The sequence below is a fragment of the Anabas testudineus genome, chromosome 2, assembly GCF_900324465.2.
Source record: "Anabas testudineus chromosome 2, fAnaTes1.2, whole genome shotgun sequence".
In the NCBI taxonomy this organism is placed as follows: domain Eukaryota; kingdom Metazoa; phylum Chordata; class Actinopteri; order Anabantiformes; family Anabantidae; genus Anabas; species Anabas testudineus.
Genome location: NC_046611.1, coordinates 22660567 through 22685232, shown reverse-complemented (window position 1 = coordinate 22685232; position 24666 = coordinate 22660567). Strand labels below are relative to the sequence as shown.

Here is a 24666-nt window from a genome sequence, read left to right as displayed (position 1 = left end):
AAGCCATCGGTGACTCGGTTATTGATTGTGTCGCCTGGACTTTTACAGCCGCCGCTATCTTCTAATCCACGATCGATTTGTTTTAGTTCCACAAAAGATGGCGGACCGAACGCCTGGTGGCTCTCAAAAAGCTAGCGCTAAGGTGAATTTACCACTTCTACTTTCATTAGCTAGGTCTCATGAGTTCCCATTAAAACGATGTAAAAGATAATATGCCGGAACAAGATTGATTGTTTACATATTTATAGCGCGCACGAGGCAAGAGTTACGAGTGTGCGCAACGGTGTTAGCTAACTACCAAGCTAACCTTTGGGCGCTCGCCACACTAGCTAATTTAGCTAGGCTACGCTGAGGATTTAGCTAACATCAACGGTGCTAGTGTGGGCAGTTATTTAAGAAATAGCTAATCGAAAGGTACCGACACGACTGGTCTCTTGAACAAAGTTTGGTTGCTGTGCATTTGAATTTAGTGATGGTAAATTCATTATTTGGGAACTCCGGCCTTTGCTCCTGCTTCTAGTCATTCGCTGTTAATGTATTCAGTCGGAGGCGCTGCTGCAGAGACCAGCTCATTAGGCCTCTTGTTAATTTTGCCTATGTATAGCAACTGCAGCTATGCAAACTACAAAATATTCACTAAATATAGCTTATAGAGTGCCCATCAACGATTTGTGTAATGTAGTCCAACCACGAGTGGGCACATCCCACTTTATAGTGCACTATGTGTTACGTAGCGTTAACAGTAGGTAACCGATGATGAGTCCCGCTAAACTTACCCTTGTTTATTATAAATATCACCTTTTAGCAACAATCTAAATAATAATAATTACATCCGTTATGCACCGAGTTCAATCTCATGTTGACCCGAGCGTATGACATACCTGTTGAAACATAACCACGCTTTGTTTACATCGGCAGGCGCTACTAGAGAGCAAACTGAAGTCTTTCAGCATTGGCAAAATGGCAGTGGCAAAGAGGACACTAAGCAAGAAGGAACAGGACGAAATAAAGAAAAAAGTAAGCATGGGAGAAACTTTGGAGAGTATTGTCTAACTATAATATGTGTAGAAATATCTGCAAGATGTTTTTCAGTGCGGTGGCGTATGTACTTTCTTTGATACTGTTTTCTGTGTTCAGGAGGATGAGCGGGCAGCAGCAGAGATTTATGAGGAATTTCTTGCTGCTTTTGAAGGAGGAGGGGAGGGTAAAGTCAAGGCTTTTGTGCGTGGTGGTATTGCAAATGCAACAAAAGGTAATTTAGTTACATTTTTGTGTTTTGCAAATGGATTGCATGAAATGTTAAGGCATGAGAAGTGTTCATAACTTTGTCTGACATCTGATGATGTAATCTAACAGAAAACTTTATTCGCTGTTTCAGAGGAAGCAGCCGCTGATGACAAGAGAGGAAAATTGTACAAGCCTAAGTCACGATTTGAGACCCAACCCAAAAGCTTCTTGCCTTTGGAAACCCCACCTCAATTTTTAGCATTAGACAAAAAACATGTAAGCGCTGTCACAGTCAACAGATAGTCTCTCTTGATAATGCTGTATTAAATAATAAATTGTATTTTGTTATTGCTGTGCTGACATTATTTCCTAATTTATGTTTTAGTCATTGAAGAAAAATACTGAAAAGGAAAAGAAGAAAAGCAACTTGGAGCTCTTCAAAGAAGAACTTAAACAGTAAGTTTCAACAAATAAATCTCTAACTAGTAGTTTCCAGCTGTTATGCTGTGGAACTATGATTATAAGTACAAGGTTTTTGGTAATTTGGAGGTAAGTTGTACTTAATTCTTATATATACTGTTTCCTGTAGAATACAGGAGGAAAGGGATGAAAGACACAAGTTGAAAGGACGTGTTAGTCGTTTTGAACCTCTCTCCGGCTTGGATGGAAGACGTTCATGTAAGTGTCTTCCAGTTGCATGATTCTATTCCATTTACTAACTTGGCCTGAAATGGCCCTGTCCTGCACGCTTTAGTCCACTCCCCCATCCCTTTTTCCACTTTCACCCAGAAACAAAATTTATACTGCTTTTCTGCTTCTTTTAGCGGATGGTTCTTCACGAAGAAACCGTCCGTCCAGTGGTAATTTTGACTTAATATGGTGGCCGTGAATACCTTCATCTTGCTTATAAAATATATTGTGCTGTCAGACAGCAGTAGGAAATTTTCTCTCTTCTGTCTCTGCAGTTTTGGATGATTGTGCACCAGGTTCCCATGATGTTGGAGATCCATCCACTACTAACTTGTATCTTGGAAACATCAATCCACAGGTGAGATTCCATTCAAACTATTATCAATAAATGACAATTAATTCCAAATGGACATTACCTTCTTATTTCCCTGTGCCCATAATTACAGCAGCAGTGTCGCGCTGTGCAAATATTTATGAAGTAATAATTTTTTGTATGTTTTTATTGTAGATGAATGAGGAGATGTTGTGTCAGGAATTTGGTCGCTATGGTCCACTGGCCAGTGTGAAGATCATGTGGCCAAGAACAGACGAGGAGAGGGCTCGGGAGAGGAACTGTGGCTTTGTGGCTTTCATGAACAGGAGGGATGCTGAGCGAGCACTCAAGAACCTAAACGGTATATAGCTGTACTTTTTCATATCATGTAATTAATTGACATACTTGTGCTTTTTTGTGCACATTTATATATTTTCTACTCTATATATTACAGGAAAGATGATAATGAACTTTGAGATGAAATTAGGATGGGGCAAAGGTGTGCCCATTCCACCCCACCCAATCTACATCCCTCCTTCCATGATGGAGCACACACTTCCACCACCTCCCTCTGGCCTTCCCTTCAATGCGCAGCCCCGAGAGAGGCTAAAGAACCCCAATGCTCCCCTGCTTCCTCCGCCTAAAAACAAGGAGGAGTTTGAGAAGGTAACTCAACATGTCAGACTAGGATTTTCTCATGGGTTATGGCAGTGTTTTGTTAATTCTGCTGGTACGATATTAGCTTTTCTAATTACAGTTAGAAACAGTTAGAAAGGTTTTAATCATAGCTTCTATAAGTTATATAGTTTTTTGACTGAAATAAATTAGTTGCACTGTATATCAAAGTGTGGCTATAATGAGATGTGTATAGTAAATGGTCAGTGTTAAAGACAGGTGTTTACAGTTAAGTGTCAGGGGTGTAGGACCTTTTAGTAAAACTGACAGCAGTAAAGGAAAGTTGTTGTCTTTTTGCACTTTTAAATGCATTTATAAAAAATTTATCTGTTGCCTTTTTAACAATACTCACATTCTATGTTTATTATCTGATGTGACTTCATATACAGACTCTGTCGCAAGCCATAGTCAAAGTGGTTATCCCAACAGAAAGGTACATGTTTTTCTTTTTTTAAATTGGTGTAAAAATTCAGAAAAAACATCCCATAATAAAGCAAAATGTTTGATCAGTTGATCACTGCATGCTACAGGGGGCTGGTCTGTGTGGGTGAGCAACGGTTGAGGCAATATTACAATGTTTTCATACCAGTACATAGATGAATACTGACTGACAACCTTTTTTTTGTGCCCTTCTCTTTCACATCCCACCATCATTTACACTTGGTTTAAATATGCAGCAAAACATTGTTGAAGCTGTTTGTGCTGTTTAGATGTTTATCCAGAGGACATGACATTATTCCATCAGAGTTCCACGCTGTACATCAACATTTATTTGTGTTGCTCAACTTTGGTGACATAGTACTGCCACATACATAGTCTGCTGACCCTAGATCTGTAGTTTGTTAAAATCTGCGCTCTGACCATTGCTCACTCAGACCGTCTACCCCCTTGGCCTCTGTCATTCTATCGGGAGCTCAGTAAATATGGCCCCTGCCAACAAATCTAAACCTGCCAGGATTAGTTTCTATATGACCTTTGACATTGGCCTTGGTGAGCAGCACAAGTTGAACTGTCTGCAGCAGCGAGGGACCTGAAAAGCATCATGGGATGGATTGGGAAAGTATACTGAATTTTACCCTGCCATTGGTACGATCGGCTCCAATACAAGTAAATGTGATCTGTGTTGTCAAATAAAAGACATCTTTTGTCTTGTTGGGCACTTTAGGTTAATTGTATGCAGCCTGCACCATGTATTTCCCCAAACATCGTCACAAAAATCTCTAATGTTCCCATTTGCACTGTATTCAGTCATTATCAGCTTCACCAGTAGATGAACTGTTTAGCATATTTAGGCCAACAATCCTATACTGCTTTGGTTCTTCCTCACTCCACATTAGTCAGGAGATGAGTGGGAATTGATAGGAAGATTTCAACACAGTGCAATGTAATTAAAACCTGTTGCACTAAAGCCTTAAAGAACTTCATGATACACCATAACAAAATCATGCTATGTAATTTGTTTGATTTATTTTTTTGTTGTACAAATTCTTAATTGTTTGAGTATTTTACTGTTATGAGTTTTTGGCATTCATGTTCTACATAGGCTCTGAGGCATAGTCACAGATGGAATTTATGCCTGGTCATGTGACACTTTGACAGTTGACAGTCTCTCTGTGAAGATATCTATCACCTAATTCTTCATTAAAAATGTAGCTGTATTAGATTAGTAAATAATTTATCATTCATCATTTTAGCATGGTCCATTGCCGGGTATGTTGTATGGCAACTCACTATTCCGCTGTAGACTCCTGTAGGTGACAAAGGCTGCATGTTCTTGTGAAACATCTGCCTGGCCTTTAGTAAGACAACTGTTCAGGGTGTCAAACCACCAAGCATAAATTAATCTTTATTAGGCAGGCTTTTATAGTGCTCAAAAGTCAGGCCAGTCTGAATCTGTTTGCTTTAACTGTGTTTTTCTTGTAGGAATTTGCTCTCTCTCATCCACCGAATGATCGAGTTTGTGGTGCGTGAAGGACCAATGTTTGAAGCCATGATCATGAACAGAGAAATCAACAATCCTATGTACAGGTCAGTGCATCTGTACTGAGTCAGAAATGTATTAACTGTTTACATTTACTAAATTGCATTATTAGTTTTAAGGTGTTTTTTTTTTCCCTGAGTTATGTCTTTCTTTTCCAGGTTTCTATTTGAGAACCAGAGCCCGGCACATGTATACTATCGGTGGAAGCTCTACTCCATACTACAGGTTTAATTTCTGTGTTTAAAGATTGTTTCAGTTCAGCAGAGGATTTCTGTGGCATCCAACATATTTACGAAGACAAACCTAATGTTCTAGGAGTAGGTTTTATTTTGACATTTTCTGCAAATTATCTTTGTCAGGGTGAAGCACCAGGCAAATGGCGAACAGACGATTTTAGGATGTTTAAAAATGGTTCTTTGTGGCGTCCGCCTCCTCTTAATCCATACCTCCATGGTCCTTATGATGATGGGGAAGAAGAGGAAGAAGAGGAGGAAGCCAGCAAGAAAGGCTCCTTGAAAGAAGAGTAAGACCATTTCCTTATGACTATTGGCATAAATTGTTTAGTAATTTATGGCGTAATGAATCAGTGCATGGAACTACTGTGTTGAAATGCTCTGCTGTTGATAAACCTGTAATTAGAATTTGATTTAACTGGTTTTAATTTCTGCAGGGAGCGGGACAAACTGGAGGAGATGCTGCGTGGTTTGACTCCAAGGAGGGGAGACATTGCAGAGGCCATGTTGTTTTGTCTTAGCCACGCTGAAGCTGCTGAAGAGATTGTAGAGTGCATCACAGAGTCCCTCTCCATCCTCAAGACCCCTCTACCCAAGAAGGCAAAACATAACACAGCCCTTCAGCTAGAAAATAATGTCAAATGATATAGTAGTCAATTGTCTGAAGAAACATTTGGATTTAAAAGAAATTTATTTATTTTTTCTTTGTCCCTTTTTTGTCTTTTCAATTTCAGATTGCACGGTTGTATTTAGTGTCTGATGTGCTGTACAACTCTTCTGCCAAAGTAGCAAATGCGTCTTACTACAGAAAATAGTAAGTTGTGCAATCTATCATATTAAACTATGACATAAGGCTTTCAAGTTAAGATTTTTACTATATTCTCTTATTCTCAACAGTTTTGAGACAAAACTCTGCCAGATTTTCTCAGACCTCAATGCGACATACAAAACAATACAGGGCCACCTTCAGTGTGAGAACTTTAAGGTAAACATCAAAATGACCAGATGTTTAAAATCCAACCTATTACCTAACCTAACCTATCCAACCATAATTTTATAAATCAACTGTCTATATTTTGTGTTCCTCTGGCAGCAACGAGTAATGTCCTGTTTCCGGGCATGGGAGGATTGGGCTGTATATCCAGACCCCTTCCTTATCAAGCTGCAGAACATATTCCTGGGTCTGGTTAATCTCTCTGCCGAGAAGGAGCCTCCAAGCATTGTGGAGGTAAAATATGAAACAATACTTTCACAATTTTATTACAGTAACGTAGCCCTAGGAACCTACCCTGTGTTCTACTAAAGTCACACATTTCTGTTTATTTATTTTGTGTGTGAAATGTTTAATTTGGTCCAGCCTGAGCCACCAGAAGACATAGACGGAGCACCAATCGGGGACTATGTCGATGGCACTCCACTGGAGGATGTGGATGGGGTGCCAATTGATGCAGGGCCCATTGATGGGGCTCCTATTGACGGAGCCCCCCTCGATGACCTTGACGGTGTTCCTATCAAGCCCATGGAAGAAGACATAGATGGAATACCTTGTGAGTAGTACAGAAATCTACACAGGATTTGATGACCCCAGTCCAAATGTTTTTGCAGCTATTGTACAGTAACTCAACTTAATGTCATTTTCCTGTTTTGTTTGTTTTTTTGTTTTGTTTTAAAGTGGATCCATCCAAGGAGGTAACCTTCAAGGTAGCACCCTCAAAATGGGAAGCGGTGGATGAGTCTGAGTTAGAAGCTCAAGGTGAGACCTTGAGGTGGCAAATTAGACTAATTATACCCTGACAGACATAATACACACAAATGTGTACCTAAATTACAGTAGCTTGACAGTAATAGATGTGATGTTGCTGCTATTTTTGCCTCAGTGCTGATTTCTAATTGGTTTGTGTTTACTCCTCAGCTGTGACAACCTCAAAATGGGAGATGTTTGAGCAACCAGAAGAACCGAAAAAGTGAGTTGGTGTGTGTGGGGGTGCACATGCACGTTTGTTTTGACGGTAATAGTCTTATTTTGTTACACTGTGAAGACCTCAGGACACTGAATTTATAAACTGTTTTCCACCTTTTGAAGGAATGAGGAGGACAGTGATGATGATGATAGGAGCCCTTGCTCGGAGGACATTCAGAGCTACTCCAATCCCATTAGAGAGGACTCAGATATTAAGTCCAAGATGTCAGAAATGAATGAGGAGAAACGCTCCAAGCTCAGAGAGATAGAGGTACCTTAGGGTTATTACAAACCCCAAAATTTCATGTACCAACATGTCATAATCTTTGAGGTATTTTGTGTGCAGTAGAAATTAATTATTTTGATCATTATTTAGGTTAAGGTCATGAAGTTCCAGGATGAGCTGGAGTCTGGTAAAAGGCCAAAGAAGCCTGGCCAGAGTATCCAGGAGCAGGTGGAGCACTACAGGGATAAACTACTACAAAAGGTAATAAATAAGGCCCTGCAAACGTTATCACATTAAGTACCGGAATACAGCAAAATTACTTAAATTTATTATGAACCTTTCCTGTAGGAAAAAGAAAAGGAGAAACTTGAGCGGGAGAAAGAGAAGGAGAAAGCCGAGACACGCTTGAAGGAGTTGAAGAAGGAAAAAGAGAAGGATGACACACCAACAAGGAAAGAGAGGTGGGACCTATTTGGCAGGGAGTAAAAGTGTAGGTCTAGTATTTTGGAGTGGGTATTTTAAACATGACATTTGTTGAATTAATGGATAATTATTTTCCCCTGTGGGTGATAGGAAGCGGCGTCACAGTGGGTCCCCCAGCCCAACACGAAGTAGCAGCAGACGAGGCCGATCATCCTCTCCCCGTTCAGAGCGCTCAGAACGTTCCGATCGATCATACTCCAAAGACACATCTTCACGCTCTTCTCATAAAGACTCCCCTCGATCCAGCAACAAGAAGTCCTCCAAGAGGTAAGATGAGCTCTCATTAGGAGCTTCTGGCTTTAACCTTGCATTTTCTGCTACAGTCCCCATGATCTTCATGAATAGTTGTGGGATCAGGTGAGTTGATGCATAAAGGTGTAACCAAAGTATTGCATCTTTGTCCCACTAGATCTCCCTCATCACCGCGCACACCTAAACGATCCAGGAGGTCGCGTTCCAGGACGCCCAAGAAGTCAACTAAGAAGTCCCGCTCCAAATCAAGGTCTCCCCACCGGTCTCACAAAAAGTCAAAGAAGAGCAAACACTGACATGTCTTTTCCTTCAGCCTCCAGACCGGCCTTTTCTCCTGCCCTGTCATTCTTCCCTTTTCTGCACCGTGTTGTATAAAAAGATTGACTGACTGATTTGGCAGCTGAAGCTCTCTACCCAGATGTTAATGTATAGACAATGAAGAGTGGAGGATGTTGCATGGGTTGCCAATAGGTGTATCAAATGGATGGGGGCCATTGCTGTTTTATATTGTACAAAAAAAAAATAATGTGCTTGTGTGTCCTGATTCCCCACCACCTTCAAATGGAATTCATCCATGTGGTAGACCACACCCGTACAGAGTGTGATGACAATTAGTCTTATATTCATGCTGTCATTTTCTGTTTTTGTAGTTCACGTAAAAAAAAAAAGACTTCCTAATAAACACGTCATTTTTAATCAAATATTATTTAGTGAAAAACAGGAATCGAGTACTGATTTTGATTTGAAAGAAGGCAGTTCTGGTAAATCTCATTTACAGTTAGTGTATTTTAGTAGCACAATAATGTAATTCTGAGGACTTAGAGTCAGAGGCCTTCTCAGCGGATACTTCATTGGTACTGAAAAGGCATTATGCAAAAATGTATCTGAAAACAGCAATGTAGTTTAGTGAGGCGGTTACAACTGCTTGTTTACAGTTTTGCCTGTGCCTTTTTGAGCTGATCCTTCAATTCTTGATATGCAATAGAAGAGAGGTGCACTTCATCAGGTCCGTCGGCAAAGCGCAGAGTCCGTGCATATGAATACCTGAGGAAGAACGTCCTTAGTAGGGGTATCAGATTTATTTCATGATGCTCTTCACTTGTGTGGAAAATATACTCACATCTGTGCTAGAGGGAAGTCTGCAGATACACCTGCACCTCCATACACCTGCATGGCACAGTCCACCACCTTACAGGCCATCCTGGCTGCTGCCACCTTAATCATAGAAATCTAGGAAGCCGGCCACAGTAGAAATAAAGAGGACTCATGCAACATCAAATAAATACTACATAAACACAGGTATAAAGTACACACGGGTAATAAAACGGTGTATGCCTAAAATGTAATTTTTCATACTTTAACCCAGTGATTTGGTGCATTGTTGAAGGAAACATGAGTGATAGTGCTGTGAAACTTACACAAGTTTAAACTTGGGGATAAAACTAATTTTAATATTTAGCTGAGCTGAAGTAGCAGGGCCATTCTGAAGCCAGTTTAAAATGTGACAGCTGTAAATATTTTTTCCTTTGTGTAAATCTGCAGTATGGTTATTTCTTACATATTAATTGCAAAGGCCGTATACTGTATTAGTAAATAGTGTGGAAATAGGACACAGCATGCTCAGTTAGACTAAAGTCGTACCTGTTTGCGAGCAGCCCGACTTCCCACTGTATCCAGCGCATGAGCAGCATGTAGAGTCAGTAGACGGGCCTGTTCTATCATGAGACGGCACTCTGCTATCCAGTGAGCAACAACCTCCTGTACACATACAGTAGACATACTCACATTTACTCACGGTGTAGCTACACATCTGTCCACTAGGTGTCGACAGTGGGAAGGAACCCCACACATGCTACAGGAACCTTCAAATTAAAGTAGAATTTAGTTCAGTTGACTAAATGTTTACTCACATGTTGGTAGAGTTTCTTTCCAAATGTGCGTCTGGACGCAGCCCGCTGACAGAGCAACTCCAGTGCAAACTCTGCGAGGCCAACAGCCCTCATACAGTGGTGCAGCCTTCCTGGTCCCAGACGACCCTGAGCAATCTCAAATCCCCTGCCTTCTCCTGGAAACAACAGAGATATCGTCAATCATCACCAGAGGGAAATGATACCTCTGTCTTAGTGACCTTTCACACATGTTCATCTGAAAATCAGTTTATTGTCTAAACACTATAAAGATAAGGAATCACATTTCTAAGGCTTTACAGGTGTAGAGTGCTTCATGGAAAAATCTAATGTGAGGAATACAACGCAAGAGAAGTACCAATACAGTTTCTTACCCAGAATAATGTTGGAGGCAGGGACCCGCACGTTTTCAAAGTGCACTTCAAAGTGGCCACCATGGACGGCATCTGAGCACAGAAATGGGGGGAAAAATGTTTAATTTAATGAAAACTGGTTATATTTTGTATAAAAACTTAATATTGTGGTAAAAGATAAAAAATAGCACACGAAGATGTGATGACAAGGCATAATCTTACCATCCTGTCCAAACACAGTGAGTGGTCTGATGAGCTTTACACCTGGTGTGTCCATAGGTACAAGGATCATGCTGTGTTGGCCATGCCTAGGAAAAAAAGGTTAGAACCAGAGCTGTAAAGGAGTGCCATCATCCTTTGTTGACCACGTAACTGTTTTTCTGTTGTAGTTTTTCCTCCTTATTTAAATGTGATACATTTTATGACGTTCACTGCTGGTGAAAAACCTCCAACCCTGATTTATTTCAGTCTCTTTGTGGACTAGTTTGGGCGTGTGTTTTGTTACACTGCTGTGGCAACAAATAAAGTAGAAAGTGTATTACATATATTGGGTGTGGTTGCTTCAAAAAAAAAAAAAAAAAAAAAAAATCATTAACATCAACATTATGCTTGTAACTGATGAGCATTGAATTCAAATGTGTGCCAATTATTTGTCAGCCACATGATTTAACTGTCAGAATGCCTCAGCAAGATTAAATTAATACATTTTTCTGCTATGCGACACAAAACATTTAGGCGGTGACACTAGGCAGTGTTCTTAAAATGTGAGCGCACACTGGGAAGTACTCCCTGTGCCTAAGCAAAGCCCATCTACATTATAATGGCAGCACAGAGGAAGTGCTGCCATTATAACGGCACAGTGGTTATGGTGAAGTCAAGTGCAAACGCAAATTAATCATTGAAATATTCAGCAATTTACAATTTATAAAACCAGAAACAGTAAGCAGGACTACAAAAAAGCAAAAATAATAACACCTGTGGTTAAAAACATGACTTCAGCTTTGCAAAAATACATACAGTGGCAAGAAAAAGTATGTTTTATGGTTTTCTGCATTAATATGTCATAAAATATGATCTGATCTTCAATTAAGTTAAGAGTATTAACTAATACAAGGAGATCACATTTTATGATAAATAAATGCATCAACCTATGAAATTCCAAAACGTTCACATACTTTTTCCTGCCACTGTAAAAAGTGTCCTTCCTGTCCACACCAGAGGAGGAAACGGACAAATATCCTTTGTCCCACAACTGTTGTACAGACCTGTTGCTCACATCCTGAGAACTGCTCTTGCACATCACAATGGCTACTTTGCATTGGGAACTGCCAGCACCTGCAGGGAACAGTTAAAAATGGCTCATTGGTATTCATGGTCTGCTGCTGTCCAGTGGTATAGCAAACAATAGAACCAGCAACCTTTCACAGCTCCACTCTGTCCTTAGCCATTTCATGACCCGAGTCTCTCCGGAAACATTGTGTGTCACGGACTAGGAAGTGCTCCAAACATTGGAGGAGCTGGTGACAGATTGGTGGCATGAGAACATTTCCTGAGTTGAACTATTTCACATATAGTTACTTTTTGGTTGACAATAAACAGATCGTATTTGTTGGAGACAAACTGGAGATATACATGAGTAACTTCTGGAAAAATAAAACATTGCTACTTATTGAGGCAAAAACATATAAATACTAGAAAACTCCCACTAGAGGGCGATCTCTGCAGACGTCACAGTGTAGACCGGTTTCCCAGCATCTGTCCAACAGTTCAGTGGAAAGGGAGTGAAGATGTGACATTTCTGATAATAGGATAGCTGAAGTGTGCAGAGTGATAATGACCAAATGGACAGTACCGTGGCACGTCCATGGTCGGAAGCCTACGTTCAGACATTCAGTCTCCCATATGGCCTTGAATCCCTCAGGCACAGTCTGGGTGACCAATGGTCTCCCTTCCTGTTTAGATTTTTGTCCAAATGGTAAAACTGTCCCCTAAGGAGAAGACATATGGACACCAGACGGTCCTTGACGACACATCAATAATGTCTGAATATTCAACAGCAGAATCACAGCATGAGCGCCTGTGAAGACTGAAACGATCCGACAGATGTTCAGTGTTTCAACTGCTTTACTGATTTAAACAAACATTGAACTATTATGCATGCGATGTAACAAAAACAGAAAAGATCGCCAGCCTGCTCCACCCAAAAGCAAACCACATAGAGGAAAGCCCGTTTGGCTCAGGGGCAGGCTGGCTTTTCTTGCTAACCCTTACATAAGTCTCATGGTTTCTGATCAGGGGTGAGCCCTGCTGTCATTCGTCAGTCTTGCCCATACACGTCTTATCACCACTGGAATGAAAAAACAGCTTCCCAACCCACTAATCTGTCTCCCCGAGAATGTGACAGTCAAACATGTTATGTTACTGCATTCTTTTAAAAACGTCTGTCAGACTAACTTACTCATAAAACTGATATCTTTCCAATTTGCCAAAGTTATGTTTAACTTTTTCACACAAGCATCCTTTTATTTATTTTAGTCTCCCGGATCCTCTTGCTTTGTGGATTTCTATTCTACTCATTTATTTATATAGTGAGGCATGAAGAAAGAGATAGAGAGAGAGTAAGAGAGAGCCAGGGAAGGTCTATAAACAAGTTGACCGTTTCTGAGGAAGCCAAAATAAGGAAACGGCAATCCTAAGCAACAAAATAATAAATAAATACCCAGGAATTCAGAATACTGTCGCGTCATTCAGAAATAGTTCTTGTTGATTTTAGCATCTGAATAGTTCACAGGAATATTTGCTAATATGAGTGCGCACACTAGCAAATAAAGCAATAAAAGGAAGCATTCCAGCAAACCACGGTAATCACAATGAGCGCAGCAAATGTGACAAACATGATCCACTTGGAATGTATTTTATACCCTATTATCACTTCTTTCCTTTCACAGACAGACAAAGGGCAACGGCCAGGGAACTCCCTGCATTACCTCAACAGTAGGAGATTAAATTCACAACTTAATCTGAGAATGAAACCCATCTTTTCTTTCTACAGTGCTTAGACAGTGTCACAGAGAAAGAGAGTAAGTCTATCCTGAAACGGGACAAAGCCACAGTCAGAGACGCGCACGCACACATAAACTGTGGAGAGCTACGTGGTTGAGTGAGTGTCAGCAGGGAGTGGGGAGGGCTGAGGCTAAAAGATCATTCACTGCAGTGCTACGGTACAGACAACTTTTCTCCGGAGCATGCACAACAACCATATGTGTGTAATTCAGGATTAATATTGTCAACTTTACAAATCTTATTAAAGGAGCACACAAGGTAAGAAAATCCTATCAACTTTGTCACACAAACATAAAAACACAATTTTAACAAAGTACTCAAGAAGAATCTGAAAGAAGTATTCTGTACCATGTACTGACAGCTTTGTAGAGGAAATCTTAAGATGTAATTTTGCTTTTATTATTTGTTGATTTTATGTTATTTTACATATTGTTAATTCTAAGTCAGTAAAATACATTTTTCCCATTTACTTGCACTAGCAGATACTGTAAATGGGAAGGCATGGCACCTTGTTTTTCTGACAGTAAACATTTACTTTAGTGTTAGACTTGCAGTCAAAGTCCTGGATATTTTATGACATTATTATAACCAGAGAGTTGTTGATAACAAATTAAAATAGGTATGCTGCTTGATGTTTGCATTTGTCTCAGTGGTGCTTCTAAAACTATTATTTTTAGTTATTGCTTGTATCATGATACATTTTTTAAGATAAAATGAATTATTTGAACAATTTTTAACATGAATGTTAGTACAGTACTAAAACTCCAAAATTAACAACCCTAAACAGCTAAATCTGAAATAATTAAGCTTTTCCAATACTATTAAAGGTTGGTTTATATATTATATATTTATAATATAGGTTGCTAAATTATAAATCCACATTGTGGTCATTTTTGTGATCCAAAAGTAAAGGGCGAGTTTTACCAATAATCCAAACAACTCCAAAAAATAAATAATAATCCTCCATGGATCCTCCAATCCATCAATCAACCTGTTACTATGCACCCTAGATACAAAGTGCAGTTGTCGACAGGGAAGGAATATCTGACATATTTGTGTTCCAGTCTGCTTAAGTAACACCCACTCCTCCCATGTGGGACCAAATAACTCCTTATATAACGAACCTAGGCAGTTGTCATAAACAACTGTTGTCATCTGTCAGCTCCAAAATATTCCTGGGATGCTGTATACTCCATACATATCTGGTCCATGTCCAAAGATGATGTAACCTGCTTCCTGAATTTCACTTCTTTGTGAATTGAAAAAAGTGTAAAACATGATAAGATCTATGTGAATAAATAGTGAAAAATATTTTCAGCTAAGCATTATTGCTGTTTTCAGTAGTCTTGATATCAAGCGTACATCTTGAACAGGCACATACCACCTACAGTAAAAACATTCTCCTGGCTGCACCGAGTAACTCTCATCTCTCTCCACATATTTCTCATAGTTCTTGACTTTTAACAGGAACAATTCCATTAATCATTAAAGAGAGATGGAAAACCAATTGGAGCTGTACACATGGATCGCTATGTTGTCAAAAGACCAAAAGATACCATTTCTAAATTCAGTAGATCATTCAGTATCCAACAGAATGCAGAGTGACTGAATTCAAAAGGACGATCTGTGAGCCTCTTGTTTTTTTTCCCCCAGAGCTGTGTTCACTGGGGCTATTCAAGCCCTCACAGTTCAGACTTCCAGAGCTCAAGCCATTAGTGAAACCAGGCAGGAGAGATTCCTCTGATGCAAAATACAGAAATAACTCCTCTTTTCTGTAACAGAGCTTACACGCCGTTTTGTTCTGCTGAATAACACAGACAAAAAAAACAAGACATGGATTTTACTGTTTGTGTTGTGTTTTCCTATTTAAAAATAAACAAATGTTTCCCTAAATTGTGCTGTATTTTCTGTAGAGCAAACAAAAATGGATTTCGACCTTGTTGATGGCGACTCCGGCTCCAATGACAGTTACGATGATGATTATGACTATATTGTCCACAGTATCTGTGACAAAGAAGATGTGAGGTCTTTTGCCGGCATCTTCCTGCCAGTCATCTATGCCCTGGCTCTGGTGGTGGGTCTGGCCGGGAATGCCCTTGTAGTGGTGGTCTACACATCTCGGGTGCGTGTACGAACGCTGACAGATGTGTGCATCCTTAACCTCGCCATTTCAGACCTGTTGCTCCTCTTAACCCTGCCCTTCTGGGCAGCTGATGCTGTCCATGGCTGGATGTTGGGTTCGGCAGCCTGCAAGCTCACCTCCTTCCTCTACAGTACCAACTTCAGCTGTGGCATGCTACTGCTGGCGTGTATCAGTGTGGATCGCTACAGGGCTGTAGCTCAAAACCCGACAGGCAGGACTGGAACGGGTCCCCGGGTAAGGAGACAATGGTTCCTGGTGTGTCTGGTGTTGTGGAGCGTAGCCAGCTTCCTCGGTCTTCCTGAACTTATCTTCTCTACAGTAAAGCACTCCCATCACAGGATGGCCTGTACAGCCAGGTATCCTCCTAGCATGGCCCGCCCTGCAAAGGCTGCTTTGGAGCTGCTAGAGGTGATCCTTAGATTTCTGCTGCCTTTCCTTGTCATGATAGTGTGCTACAGCTTGGTAGGACGGGCACTGAGCCAGGCAGTTGGGGTGCGGAGAGACCGGAAATGGCGCGCCCTGCGGGTCCTGCTGGCTGTGGTGGCTGTATTCCTGCTTACGCAGCTTCCCTACAACGTGGTCAAGCTGTGCCGAGCAATGGACGTCATTTACCTCCTTGTGACTGACTGCCAAGTCAGCAAGAGACTGGATCGTGCTATTCAAGTGACAGAGAGCCTGGCATTGACCCATGCCTGCATCAACCCACTCCTCTATGCCTTCATTGGATCCTCCTTCAGGGGACATGTGCTCAAGGCTATCAAGCACCTTGGACAGAGACTTGGGAGACACCCGAGACACGTCAATGAGGAGCCAGCAGTGGAGATTGCACTGAACACCTGCACTCAAACACAATCCCAGTCTGGTTCAGAAGACCAAGACACCAGTACCTTTACTATTTAAGACTTAAACATGTAGGGTACTGTATCTATATTTTTCTTTCTTGCACCTATACAAAATTGTCTATGTATACTGTATATATAGATATATTTACACATCTTTACTACCTTATACAGTAAGCTACACATCAGTAATCTTCAATTTTACTTCTTAGTGTTAATATATATATGTACAGTGAATTTATAAGCACTAACTAAAGTATTTTGTATAAATTATGTATTTTTTGTTAAATAAAGGAACAAATATTTTTCACTGAACCGCATCTGTCAACATCTGTTGCCAACTGATGTTGAAACTCAAGATGCTCTGAGTACTACTTCAGTTCCTTGCAACAAATCACAACAACCTTACAGTCCGCCTTCTTTGGGATGAGGGATGGCTTTGTTGCACAGTGAGTTACCCATTCTGTCAGAAAACATTTGGCAGACAAAGACAGACCAGCAAACAGCAAGAATGTCCCCTCCATTCCAGCTAACAGGGAAACCTACAAGGGGCTTCAGACTGAGTTGAATTGTTCATCTTTATTATGTGATTTTGTAGAAGAAATGCTTTCCAGTTGAGTGGTATCTAGAGTTTTGTGTAATGTCTTACCATTTCAGTGGTGTATTATAAAAGCTCTCCACAGACTTTACCAAATACCGTGATATTACTTTACCCTTTACTTGCTACCCCTAATACATTCACTGCTAATCAAATTCTGGGTCAGTGTGTTGGAACGGACACAGTCCAAGAAATAGCAGCAAGTTATTCAAACAGCTGCAACTATGAGAGGGACAGATGAATTTGGCCAGACTGCCTGACCAGATCCACCACAGATAATGACCTTAAGACGCAAAGCCATTTAATTGTTTAGCATTCTTTCCATCTCCTTTCAGCTTTGAATAAAAGCACGGGCCAGATGAAGGTTATTTACAGTTAGCAATCCTGTTTCCACTGTAATGTCTTACTGTAATGTCTGTAATGTGTGCGAGCTAGACTCTGTACAATATACAAACTAGGTGTGTCAGCCAAGAGAGGCAAATGTTTACACTGCAATTCCCAGTCTCCAAGCAAAGGGATGACTGGGTACCCAGAAAACACAAGTACTGCATGTTGCAAGAATAAGACAAGGAAGATCTAAGGCTTGCGTGATTCCGGTTAGTTATGTATCAAAACACCATAATTAAGTTCAATATTTACAACCTGTCTTTCATTTGAATTCATTATGATCTGACCCAGATGTATAACGTTTTTCAAACTGTAAATTTTCAAGCAGCTATTGGCAGACATTATGTATCACAACAAACTGTAACACTAAATCATGTGACCATTTCGCTCAACAATCTTTACTTGGCTCAAAGAAAACCAAGTTTTAAGGGCTTGTATGAGGATCCCTTTCCGCTAGCGACTACTAATAATGTTAAACATGTACAAAGTTTGAGCTTGCGTGAGCGCGTATACAAATAATAAATGCCTATGGCTTCATGATAAAAGACTGCAGGTCTGGGAATAATTTCAGTACATTTTCATGCCAACGGGTCAGTCTTACATAGCTTTAACACCACCGAGTTACACTGGTAAAATCTAGATTCTCCCCACGAACAAATTTAAGAACATAGGAAAATAGACTGGTTTTGTAGTGTATGTGGATTATAGACGTTTGTAGTGGATTAGTCATGAAATATTATTTCATGAAAAGCAACAGTTACTCACAGAAAGCTACTACAAGCTGCTGTGGAAATATCATGGAATTATTATAATTCACCATGAAATCCACAGACTTTTATTTCTCTGTGGGGAACCCTACTGTACAAAGATAAACACACAGATAAACAGACCCTCCTTTAGAGGACACATTGTGAAGGCTGCTCTTGGAGAATGTAGCGGGGAAAAACCAATAAGTGCTGGCTGTGGACGTTACGTTTTATACTTGAAAAGAATGTGTGACGATAGAAAAACAGTATTATGTAATTTAATTTAATACAACATGGTCCAGTTTGATCCTCCCTTTTGTTGCATAAAGTCAAGTTGGACTGAGTGTGTCTGGACATCATGACTCACCACAAAAGACCATCCAAAACCCACTCCAGAATAATATGTTTGCCACAAAAGCAGCCAAAGGTCACAGTAAGTATGATACATCCATTAAAACATCTGCTTCCCCCCCACCTAACACAGAGATCTAGCATATACAGGCAGACAGAGGAAATTCTCCAGAAGATTTTTTTTCCCAACTAATGGAAATTTAACTTCAAATGAAAAGAGGGGCGGTAGGAAAAGACATTCTTTTTTAGATCAAAATGACAGCTACCGTCTACATGATGGCTCATTTTTTAAAGAAAATAGTGCTTTCAGGAGGAATTCCACACAGACTCAAAAGCAAAAAGACTAAACAACAGACTCATGTTTTCCTTTAAACCCTCAGACCACATCCATGTCAAGGAAAACATCTGGAATATCTTTTAGTTCACAGTGATTCAAAGAGCATATCATATACATCTAAAAACTGTAAGCTGAGAATACGTAAGAGCTCATTTTACGCTGTTGGTGACTTCATTTGCATTATATTCCTTACATCAAATTATTCTGTTTCGTTAGTCTAACAGGATTCTATGATATAAGTTATTGAGCCAGTGGGTGGTCACAACAGACTACATTGCACCATAAACTAGAAGAATTCTGACTCACTTAATCAGAGATTACTATTTTTGTCCACAGAATAAACATATTCAATGTGCGCATGTAGTCAGGCAAACCAAAGGTGCTCCACAGCATATTTTCCAGAATGAAATGGAACAAAGTGTTTAAAGATCATAAAACGTTCTGTTACACAGTGCTTTTTGAATGAGTCATCTGCACTTTTTTTGTTGTCCATATGTTAGGAGTTTGGGGTTTGGGTAGGGATTTTTGGACAGCCACATCTTGAGTACACACAAATAGCAAAAAGCTCTTAAGGTAATGGACAAAATTCTCAGATATCAGATTAAAAAATACAAACTGAACTCAATTACTTGTGTGTTTATTATGTCTTGGGCTCTCTAATGGCATTTTCGGCTTTAAATGGACCATTAAACTCTTGAAGGACACAATATGCAATCTCTTGTATAACTAATAAATAAAAATGAACATACCACTGCTCCACCATTTCTTGCCATTTACGATGTAGCTGTTTTCATCCCTACGAAGAGTGCACTCCATGTTGGTCGCATCACTGGAGGCTACATTAGGCTCTGGGGAAGGGAGCAGAGGTTAGCTTAAAATTCACACCAAACAGAACATAGTGAGTACAATATTCAGACTCTAATTAATTGTATAGTCCCCGGCATTTGCTTCGTGTAGCATCTTTTTCAGGATTCCAGCTTAAAAAAACAGGTAGAGCGATTAATGTAATATACACTGAGCACTCAGTTCACAAATTTCAAACTTGAATTATACAGCAAGCAAGTTCTAACAAAGTCACACATCGAAATTCTTTTTCAGCAAATGACAGAGGTTGCTGTTTCTAATCATTGTAATAAATCAACCCAACTACCGACAAAAAACATCCCCAAAACACTACTTATCACCATCTGTGTTTACAAAAACCACGGGGAGGTTCACACCCAGTGTAATCACTTCTGGCAACAGCATGTCGCTGTTTCCAGGCAGTATGGAAACCAAACTGGAGAAAAACAGGGAGGAATTACTCATAACCAAGGGTTTCTGATGGCATATCACATTAAAGTGTTTGACAGACCTGCGTGCTACATTTCTTCTGAAAGATACCACAGTAAGTGTCCCTCAAGTGTACACACAGAAAATGATTTCACTCCATAAATCTGCCTGGTTCACGCCTGCCTAACTCCAGCTTTCAATATTCATAGCTCTACTGAGTCTATGAAATATGGTAGAGTGCAGTTTTATTTTTTCAGTTTTTGTAAAGCACAGTTACCTGTAATATAAATCAAATATCATTCAATAATGCACGGGAATATACACATTATAATACCTGTCATACAGAAGCAGGAACGTATTTCTCCTTTGAGTAGAGGCTCCAGCCATTTTTTCTTCTGTTCCTCGCTGCCAAACATGTGCAGCACCTCCATATTTCCGGTGTCTGTGAATCAACATCATAAAAAACTGTTTCTTCCAGTAGATGAGCTAAATTTGTAAAACGAAACAAAAAAACACATCCTCTCCAGGATCATACTGTTCTAACTCGTCTGAGACAAGTTGGAAAATGCATGATTACCATGACAAACCTGAATAGTTGGATGTGGAGAGGACATGAGATGACTACCTGACCACAAAAGATATTATCCGGAACATGTGAAAATATGATCTATGTTATATAACAAAGAGGAAGTATAGCCATGTAACTGACAAAGTGGATCCATAACATTGTCCATGCCCTCAATGTTTAATCAAAATCTGACACAATGTTTTACCAGGAGCCTGACAGTTGAAAACCTCAGGGGCAAAAATGCAGCGCCCAGTTTCCTCTGCAATATAGGCATAGTCCAACTGACTGAGACCACTGACTGCAGGAAGGAATAGGTTCCACAGCCCTGCCTCCCTGGCTTTAACCTGGCCACAGAGATACATTTTATTACACCCACTGTTTCCGTATGCACGGACTAAAGCAGACATTGATAATAAGCAACGTTCAAGTTGCAGCAGAAAACTGTATTTTTGATTAAACTGCTGAATGTAGTGTGCGGCTGACTCAGTAAGGACAGTAATGTTTAAACAATATTTGAATAAATAACATACCTTTAGATCCTCTATTATTTGCGGGCTGTGCCATCTTTGTGGAGAGTGGGTGTGTTTGGAATAGTACTCTGCAACTTCCTGGATAAAAATTGTATTTATTACAAAGCAGCTCAGTAATACAAGTCATAGCTATGCCAACATGCACCCATTTCATATTAACTTTGCTTTCACTACTGCACACCTCTCATTAGAGAAAACATGCAAATGTATTTATTATAAAATAATTTAAATATTTCCTCAACAAATTAATGCAAAAAAGATTTGTGACGTTTCAAAAATGCTTCTGTTTCCGATACAATGAATAGACGCATTGTTTTTTGCACATGAATTAATTTGTCCTCATTGAATGAACTTCTTTGTCGAACTCTTTCAAATCCTTTCATGACTGAGTTAAAAGTCCAAGTGGACAAACAAATCTCTCTTTTGTTTTACCAGATCTTGGTACTAACCTCCTGAGCAGGAAGTATGTATTGTCTCATAAAGTCTTTGACCTCCTGGAGAACAGCCTGACCTTTAGCTGTCTGGAGGAACAGTGTGTGTTCTGTTGGACCTACGGGCAAACTGGCAAAAACCACATCCGGCGGTTTAAAAACATCCAACAGGGAATGTCAAACACAGCTGCTAACTGCCTCATTTCAACTGCTGCTTGTTGAAACTTTAGGAGGCAGGTGGAACTGATTTGTTTTCCGGCCAACAACAAAAAGGAATTTAGATAACCGTCTCTTACATCAGCATACGAGCTCATTATATCAAGTTTTATTAACTTGATATCAGTGCATTAATCCATATCAATCAGATAACTGCAACCAACCTTTGCACAAGCTGCAAAGCAACCTTAGCCAGGGGCTCCACACACTGGCCAAACAGATCTGCCTTGGGTGCGCTGGCATTACCCAGAAGATGTCGAGCATAGATACCCTGGTGAAAAAAGGAGTCCACTGGGTTAAATCATACCAATCCAAAGAGGCATTGAATTTCATCTGGATCCTGTAATATCAACAAAGACAAACCTGAGCAATTCCTGCCATTTTAAAGACAGACAGGGCCAGATAGAAATTCAGCTCTGGCAAAGAAGATGGGATCCCCCGACACCTGCAGTAAATGGAGGTCAGGTCAGCCACACTTGGGATACCTGCTCAACAACAGCAACAGGGACAGTATACACAGTAAACCATGAGTGTACAAACATAAATAGTACACAAAGATGTTACAAAGATGTATCAATACATCTATTCACTGAGTATTTTCAAGGATTTAGTTAACTGTTGTCATAACCTTGTATTCCTTTCAAGCTGCCCATTGTACTGATGATGTGGAGGCTTCTGGGCCAGTAGTGAGGCATGAGGAAGTAGGCCAAGTCTGCCAAGGGCTGCCCAGTGGTAGACAGCTCCCAGTCCAACACTGCAACGACACGTGCCTAATGACATCAAATACACCTTGTGAAGCACTGTACGTCAAATATATCGAGGGGATAAGAAATAACGTCAGAAAAGGTTTACCTCTGTTGGATGGAATATTAAGTTGTCCAATCGGAAATCACCATGAACAAGCGTGACCTCATTATCACTGGCTGGCAAATTCTTCATCAACCAATTAGACAGTTCATTCATTGCTGGAATGTCTTTGTGGGCTGCTGCGTGGTACTGCTTTGTCCAGGTGGAAACCTATTAAGATGGAGAAACACATACTAATGTTAAAACTAGCCAGTCTAGATTACATTATATACAGAATACATACTGTATATAAAATGTTTTGACTTATTGAGTACAGTGTGTTATCTCACCTGTCTCTTGCAGTAGCCTGCTCCTCTCCCATACCCTTCAAGTTTCAGTGATGCCAAATCCAGTGAGTGCAGCTTTGCCAGTACTTCTACAGCGGCCACATACAGAGCTGTTCTCTCTGCTGGACTCACTCCAGGAAGACGAAGATCTCTGAATATACGTCCCTGCACAAGTGATGAGGGGAAAAACTCTATTTCTATCTGTTGACCATTACATAATGCAAGCATGCACATTTAGAGGTCTGTGCATCAGTTGGGTGTGTTAGCAAGCAACAACATGTGTCCAGATTTAATCTTTCAACAGAAAACAGGACAAAGGTTGAGGCAAACAGCAGTAGATATAAAAGATCAAAGGACTTTTGGCTGGTAATCTGCCCACTGTGGCACAGCTAACCTTCACATGCTCCATCAAGTAGAACTCTGTTCCGATTACTTCGACATCAGTGCTGTGCAAGAGAGGCTGGGGCACAGGGAAGCCAGCTGAGAACAGGGCCTTCTGCACCTGATACTCCCTGCCCACCTGCATTAACAAGGTGACAAAGATCAACCATACTGAGTCAAAACATAATTTTATTTGATATCTTTTATATCCTAGACACAATTGTCCTAAAAAAATCCTAAAAACCTCAGAGACATGATGTGACAAGGTGAGCTGGTGCTGCTGGAGATTTCTTCCTCTAAAGGGAGTTTTTCCTCGCCACTGTCACCTAGTGCTGCTCAAGTGGGGTTGTTAGGTTTTCTATATAATTCTCAATACAGTTATATTTTGTAAGGTCTTAAACCTTAAACACTGTAAAGTGCCTTAACATGACTTATTTATTTAGTGTTATACAGATAATACATTTGGAATTGAACTGAATTGAATAATTGAATATTGATTTGTAAAAATAAATACAAACTTAATAATATGGAAGCAAAAACAGTATTCTTTCAAATCATTCATTTAAATAAACTTCTAATGCAGCCTAGAGAATCTGTTAGTATCATCTGTTAGTACTGGACCAGTCGATCAAATCAAATGGAGCTTCTCCTCCTACTGGAGAAGTAACACTGCTACACACACAGCAGGCCCACATTTAACTTGATCAAACACATTTAACTTGATCAAACACATTTAACTTGATCAAACACATTTAACTTGATCAGACACATTTAACTTGATCAGACACATTTAACCCTAGGGCCAAAGGTTGCATGCATATCCAGCCTTACCTGATGAGCCCCTGGCAGCAGCTCACCTGGGGGTTTCTTCCTGAGAACATAGCTTTTTGACGGTGTCTGGATTAGGAAGCTGGGGTTTGACTGACCAGCACTGAAAAGATATCAGGAAGCTATTAACCAGTTAGCCACAGATGATTTGCACCATGTTTGCTTTTTAGCTGGTTTCTCGTTTAACGTGACGACACAAAACAAACTGAAGAAAAAAGAAAAGTGTGAAACGACCAAAGCAGCTCCATCTTACCTGTACTGTCTGACAGTGAACGTGTCATTATTTGACACCAGTGACTTAGCAGACAGATATCTGTGAAGCCTGTCGGTGTTGAACCTGTGTTGCTGTCGTACAGGAGTCGTTTCTTCCATGTCTCTGTCAGAACTCAACTGTTAATCATTTCTAGCTGTCTGTGTTGATCAGGACCCGGAGCGTTTACGGGTGCGCACACGGACGTAACGTCGTTTTTGTTTTATTATTATTATTATTGTTATTTAGCTGTTTTACTAGGTAATGTTTTAGAGGATAAAACATGTTTTGAA

At 40.1% G+C, this 24666-nt stretch overlaps 3 protein-coding genes across 6 annotated transcripts; 2 read left to right on the top strand and 1 right to left on the bottom strand.

The window, feature by feature from the left end:
- The first annotated feature begins 81 nt into the window (after positions 1 to 81).
- On the top strand, positions 82 to 8741 carry u2surp (U2 snRNP-associated SURP domain containing). Of its 3 annotated transcripts, XM_026363797.1 has the most exons (26): positions 82 to 142; positions 919 to 1017; positions 1138 to 1252; positions 1379 to 1503; positions 1613 to 1683; positions 1817 to 1905; positions 2052 to 2087; positions 2193 to 2275; positions 2426 to 2591; positions 2685 to 2896; positions 3295 to 3338; positions 4829 to 4933; positions 5045 to 5111; positions 5246 to 5409; positions 5557 to 5719; positions 5854 to 5933; positions 6017 to 6104; positions 6213 to 6347; positions 6477 to 6666; positions 6792 to 6872; positions 7032 to 7083; positions 7203 to 7350; positions 7456 to 7566; positions 7654 to 7766; positions 7879 to 8055; positions 8198 to 8741. In XM_026363797.1, the coding sequence occupies exons 1-26, from the start codon at positions 98 to 100 to the stop codon at positions 8334 to 8336; spliced, it is 2898 nt and encodes a 965-aa protein (XP_026219582.1). In that variant the 5' UTR covers positions 82 to 97; the 3' UTR covers positions 8337 to 8741. The 3 variants fall into 3 exon arrangements, with proteins under 3 accessions (XP_026219582.1, XP_026219583.1, XP_026219584.1); XM_026363798.1 differs by lacking the exon at positions 2052 to 2087; XM_026363799.1 differs by lacking the exons at positions 82 to 142; positions 919 to 1017; positions 1138 to 1252; ... (5 more) ...; positions 2426 to 2591; positions 3295 to 3338 and having other exon boundaries at positions 2701 to 2896.
- Positions 8716 to 24557, bottom strand: acad11 (acyl-CoA dehydrogenase family, member 11). Of its 2 annotated transcripts, none has more exons than XM_026363800.1 (20): positions 24377 to 24557; positions 24127 to 24226; positions 23309 to 23434; positions 22918 to 23079; positions 22634 to 22798; positions 22410 to 22551; positions 22145 to 22266; positions 21946 to 22052; positions 21584 to 21695; positions 21135 to 21212; positions 20810 to 20948; positions 20371 to 20478; positions 19514 to 19612; positions 11566 to 11635; positions 10523 to 10608; positions 10322 to 10393; positions 9951 to 10105; positions 9682 to 9798; positions 9161 to 9270; positions 8716 to 9084 (listed from the first exon to the last, which is right to left on the bottom strand). In XM_026363800.1, the coding sequence occupies exons 1-20, from the start codon at positions 24493 to 24495 to the stop codon at positions 8970 to 8972; spliced, it is 2304 nt and encodes a 767-aa protein (XP_026219585.1). In that variant the 5' UTR covers positions 24496 to 24557; the 3' UTR covers positions 8716 to 8969. The 2 variants fall into 2 exon arrangements, with proteins under 2 accessions (XP_026219585.1, XP_026219587.1); XM_026363802.1 differs by having other exon boundaries at positions 24127 to 24245; positions 24377 to 24490.
- Positions 11642 to 19505, top strand: ackr4b (atypical chemokine receptor 4b). The gene is made up of 2 exons (XM_026363803.1): positions 11642 to 13621; positions 15277 to 19505. Exon 2 carries the CDS (start codon positions 15288 to 15290, stop codon positions 16404 to 16406), a length of 1119 nt encoding a protein of 372 aa, XP_026219588.1. The 5' UTR covers positions 11642 to 13621; positions 15277 to 15287; the 3' UTR covers positions 16407 to 19505.
- Positions 24558 to 24666: the final 109 nt, after the last annotated feature.

Bases quoted from the DNA above. Each gene is read 5' to 3' on its own strand.
- u2surp (XM_026363797.1), top strand. From the start codon at position 98: ATGGCGGACCGAACGCCTGGTGGCTCTCAAAAAGCTAGCGCTAAG. The intron at 1,684-1,816 runs GTAAGTTTCAAC...TGTTTCCTGTAG, and splicing joins TTCAAAGAAGAACTTAAACA to AATACAGGAGGAAAGGGATG. The intron at 2,276-2,425 runs GTGAGATTCCAT...TTTTTATTGTAG, and splicing joins TTGGAAACATCAATCCACAG to ATGAATGAGGAGATGTTGTG.
- ackr4b (XM_026363803.1), top strand. From the start codon at position 15,288: ATGGATTTCGACCTTGTTGATGGCGACTCCGGCTCCAATGACAGTTAC.
- acad11 (XM_026363800.1), bottom strand. From the start codon at position 24,495: ATGGAAGAAACGACTCCTGTACGACAGCAACACAGGTTCAACACCGAC. The intron at 23,080-23,308 runs GTTAGCTGTGCC...TCACTTGTGCAG, and splicing joins ACTTGATGGAGCATGTGAAG to GGACGTATATTCAGAGATCT. The intron at 22,799-22,917 runs GTGAGATAACAC...CCATCTTAATAG, and splicing joins CAGGCTACTGCAAGAGACAG to GTTTCCACCTGGACAAAGCA.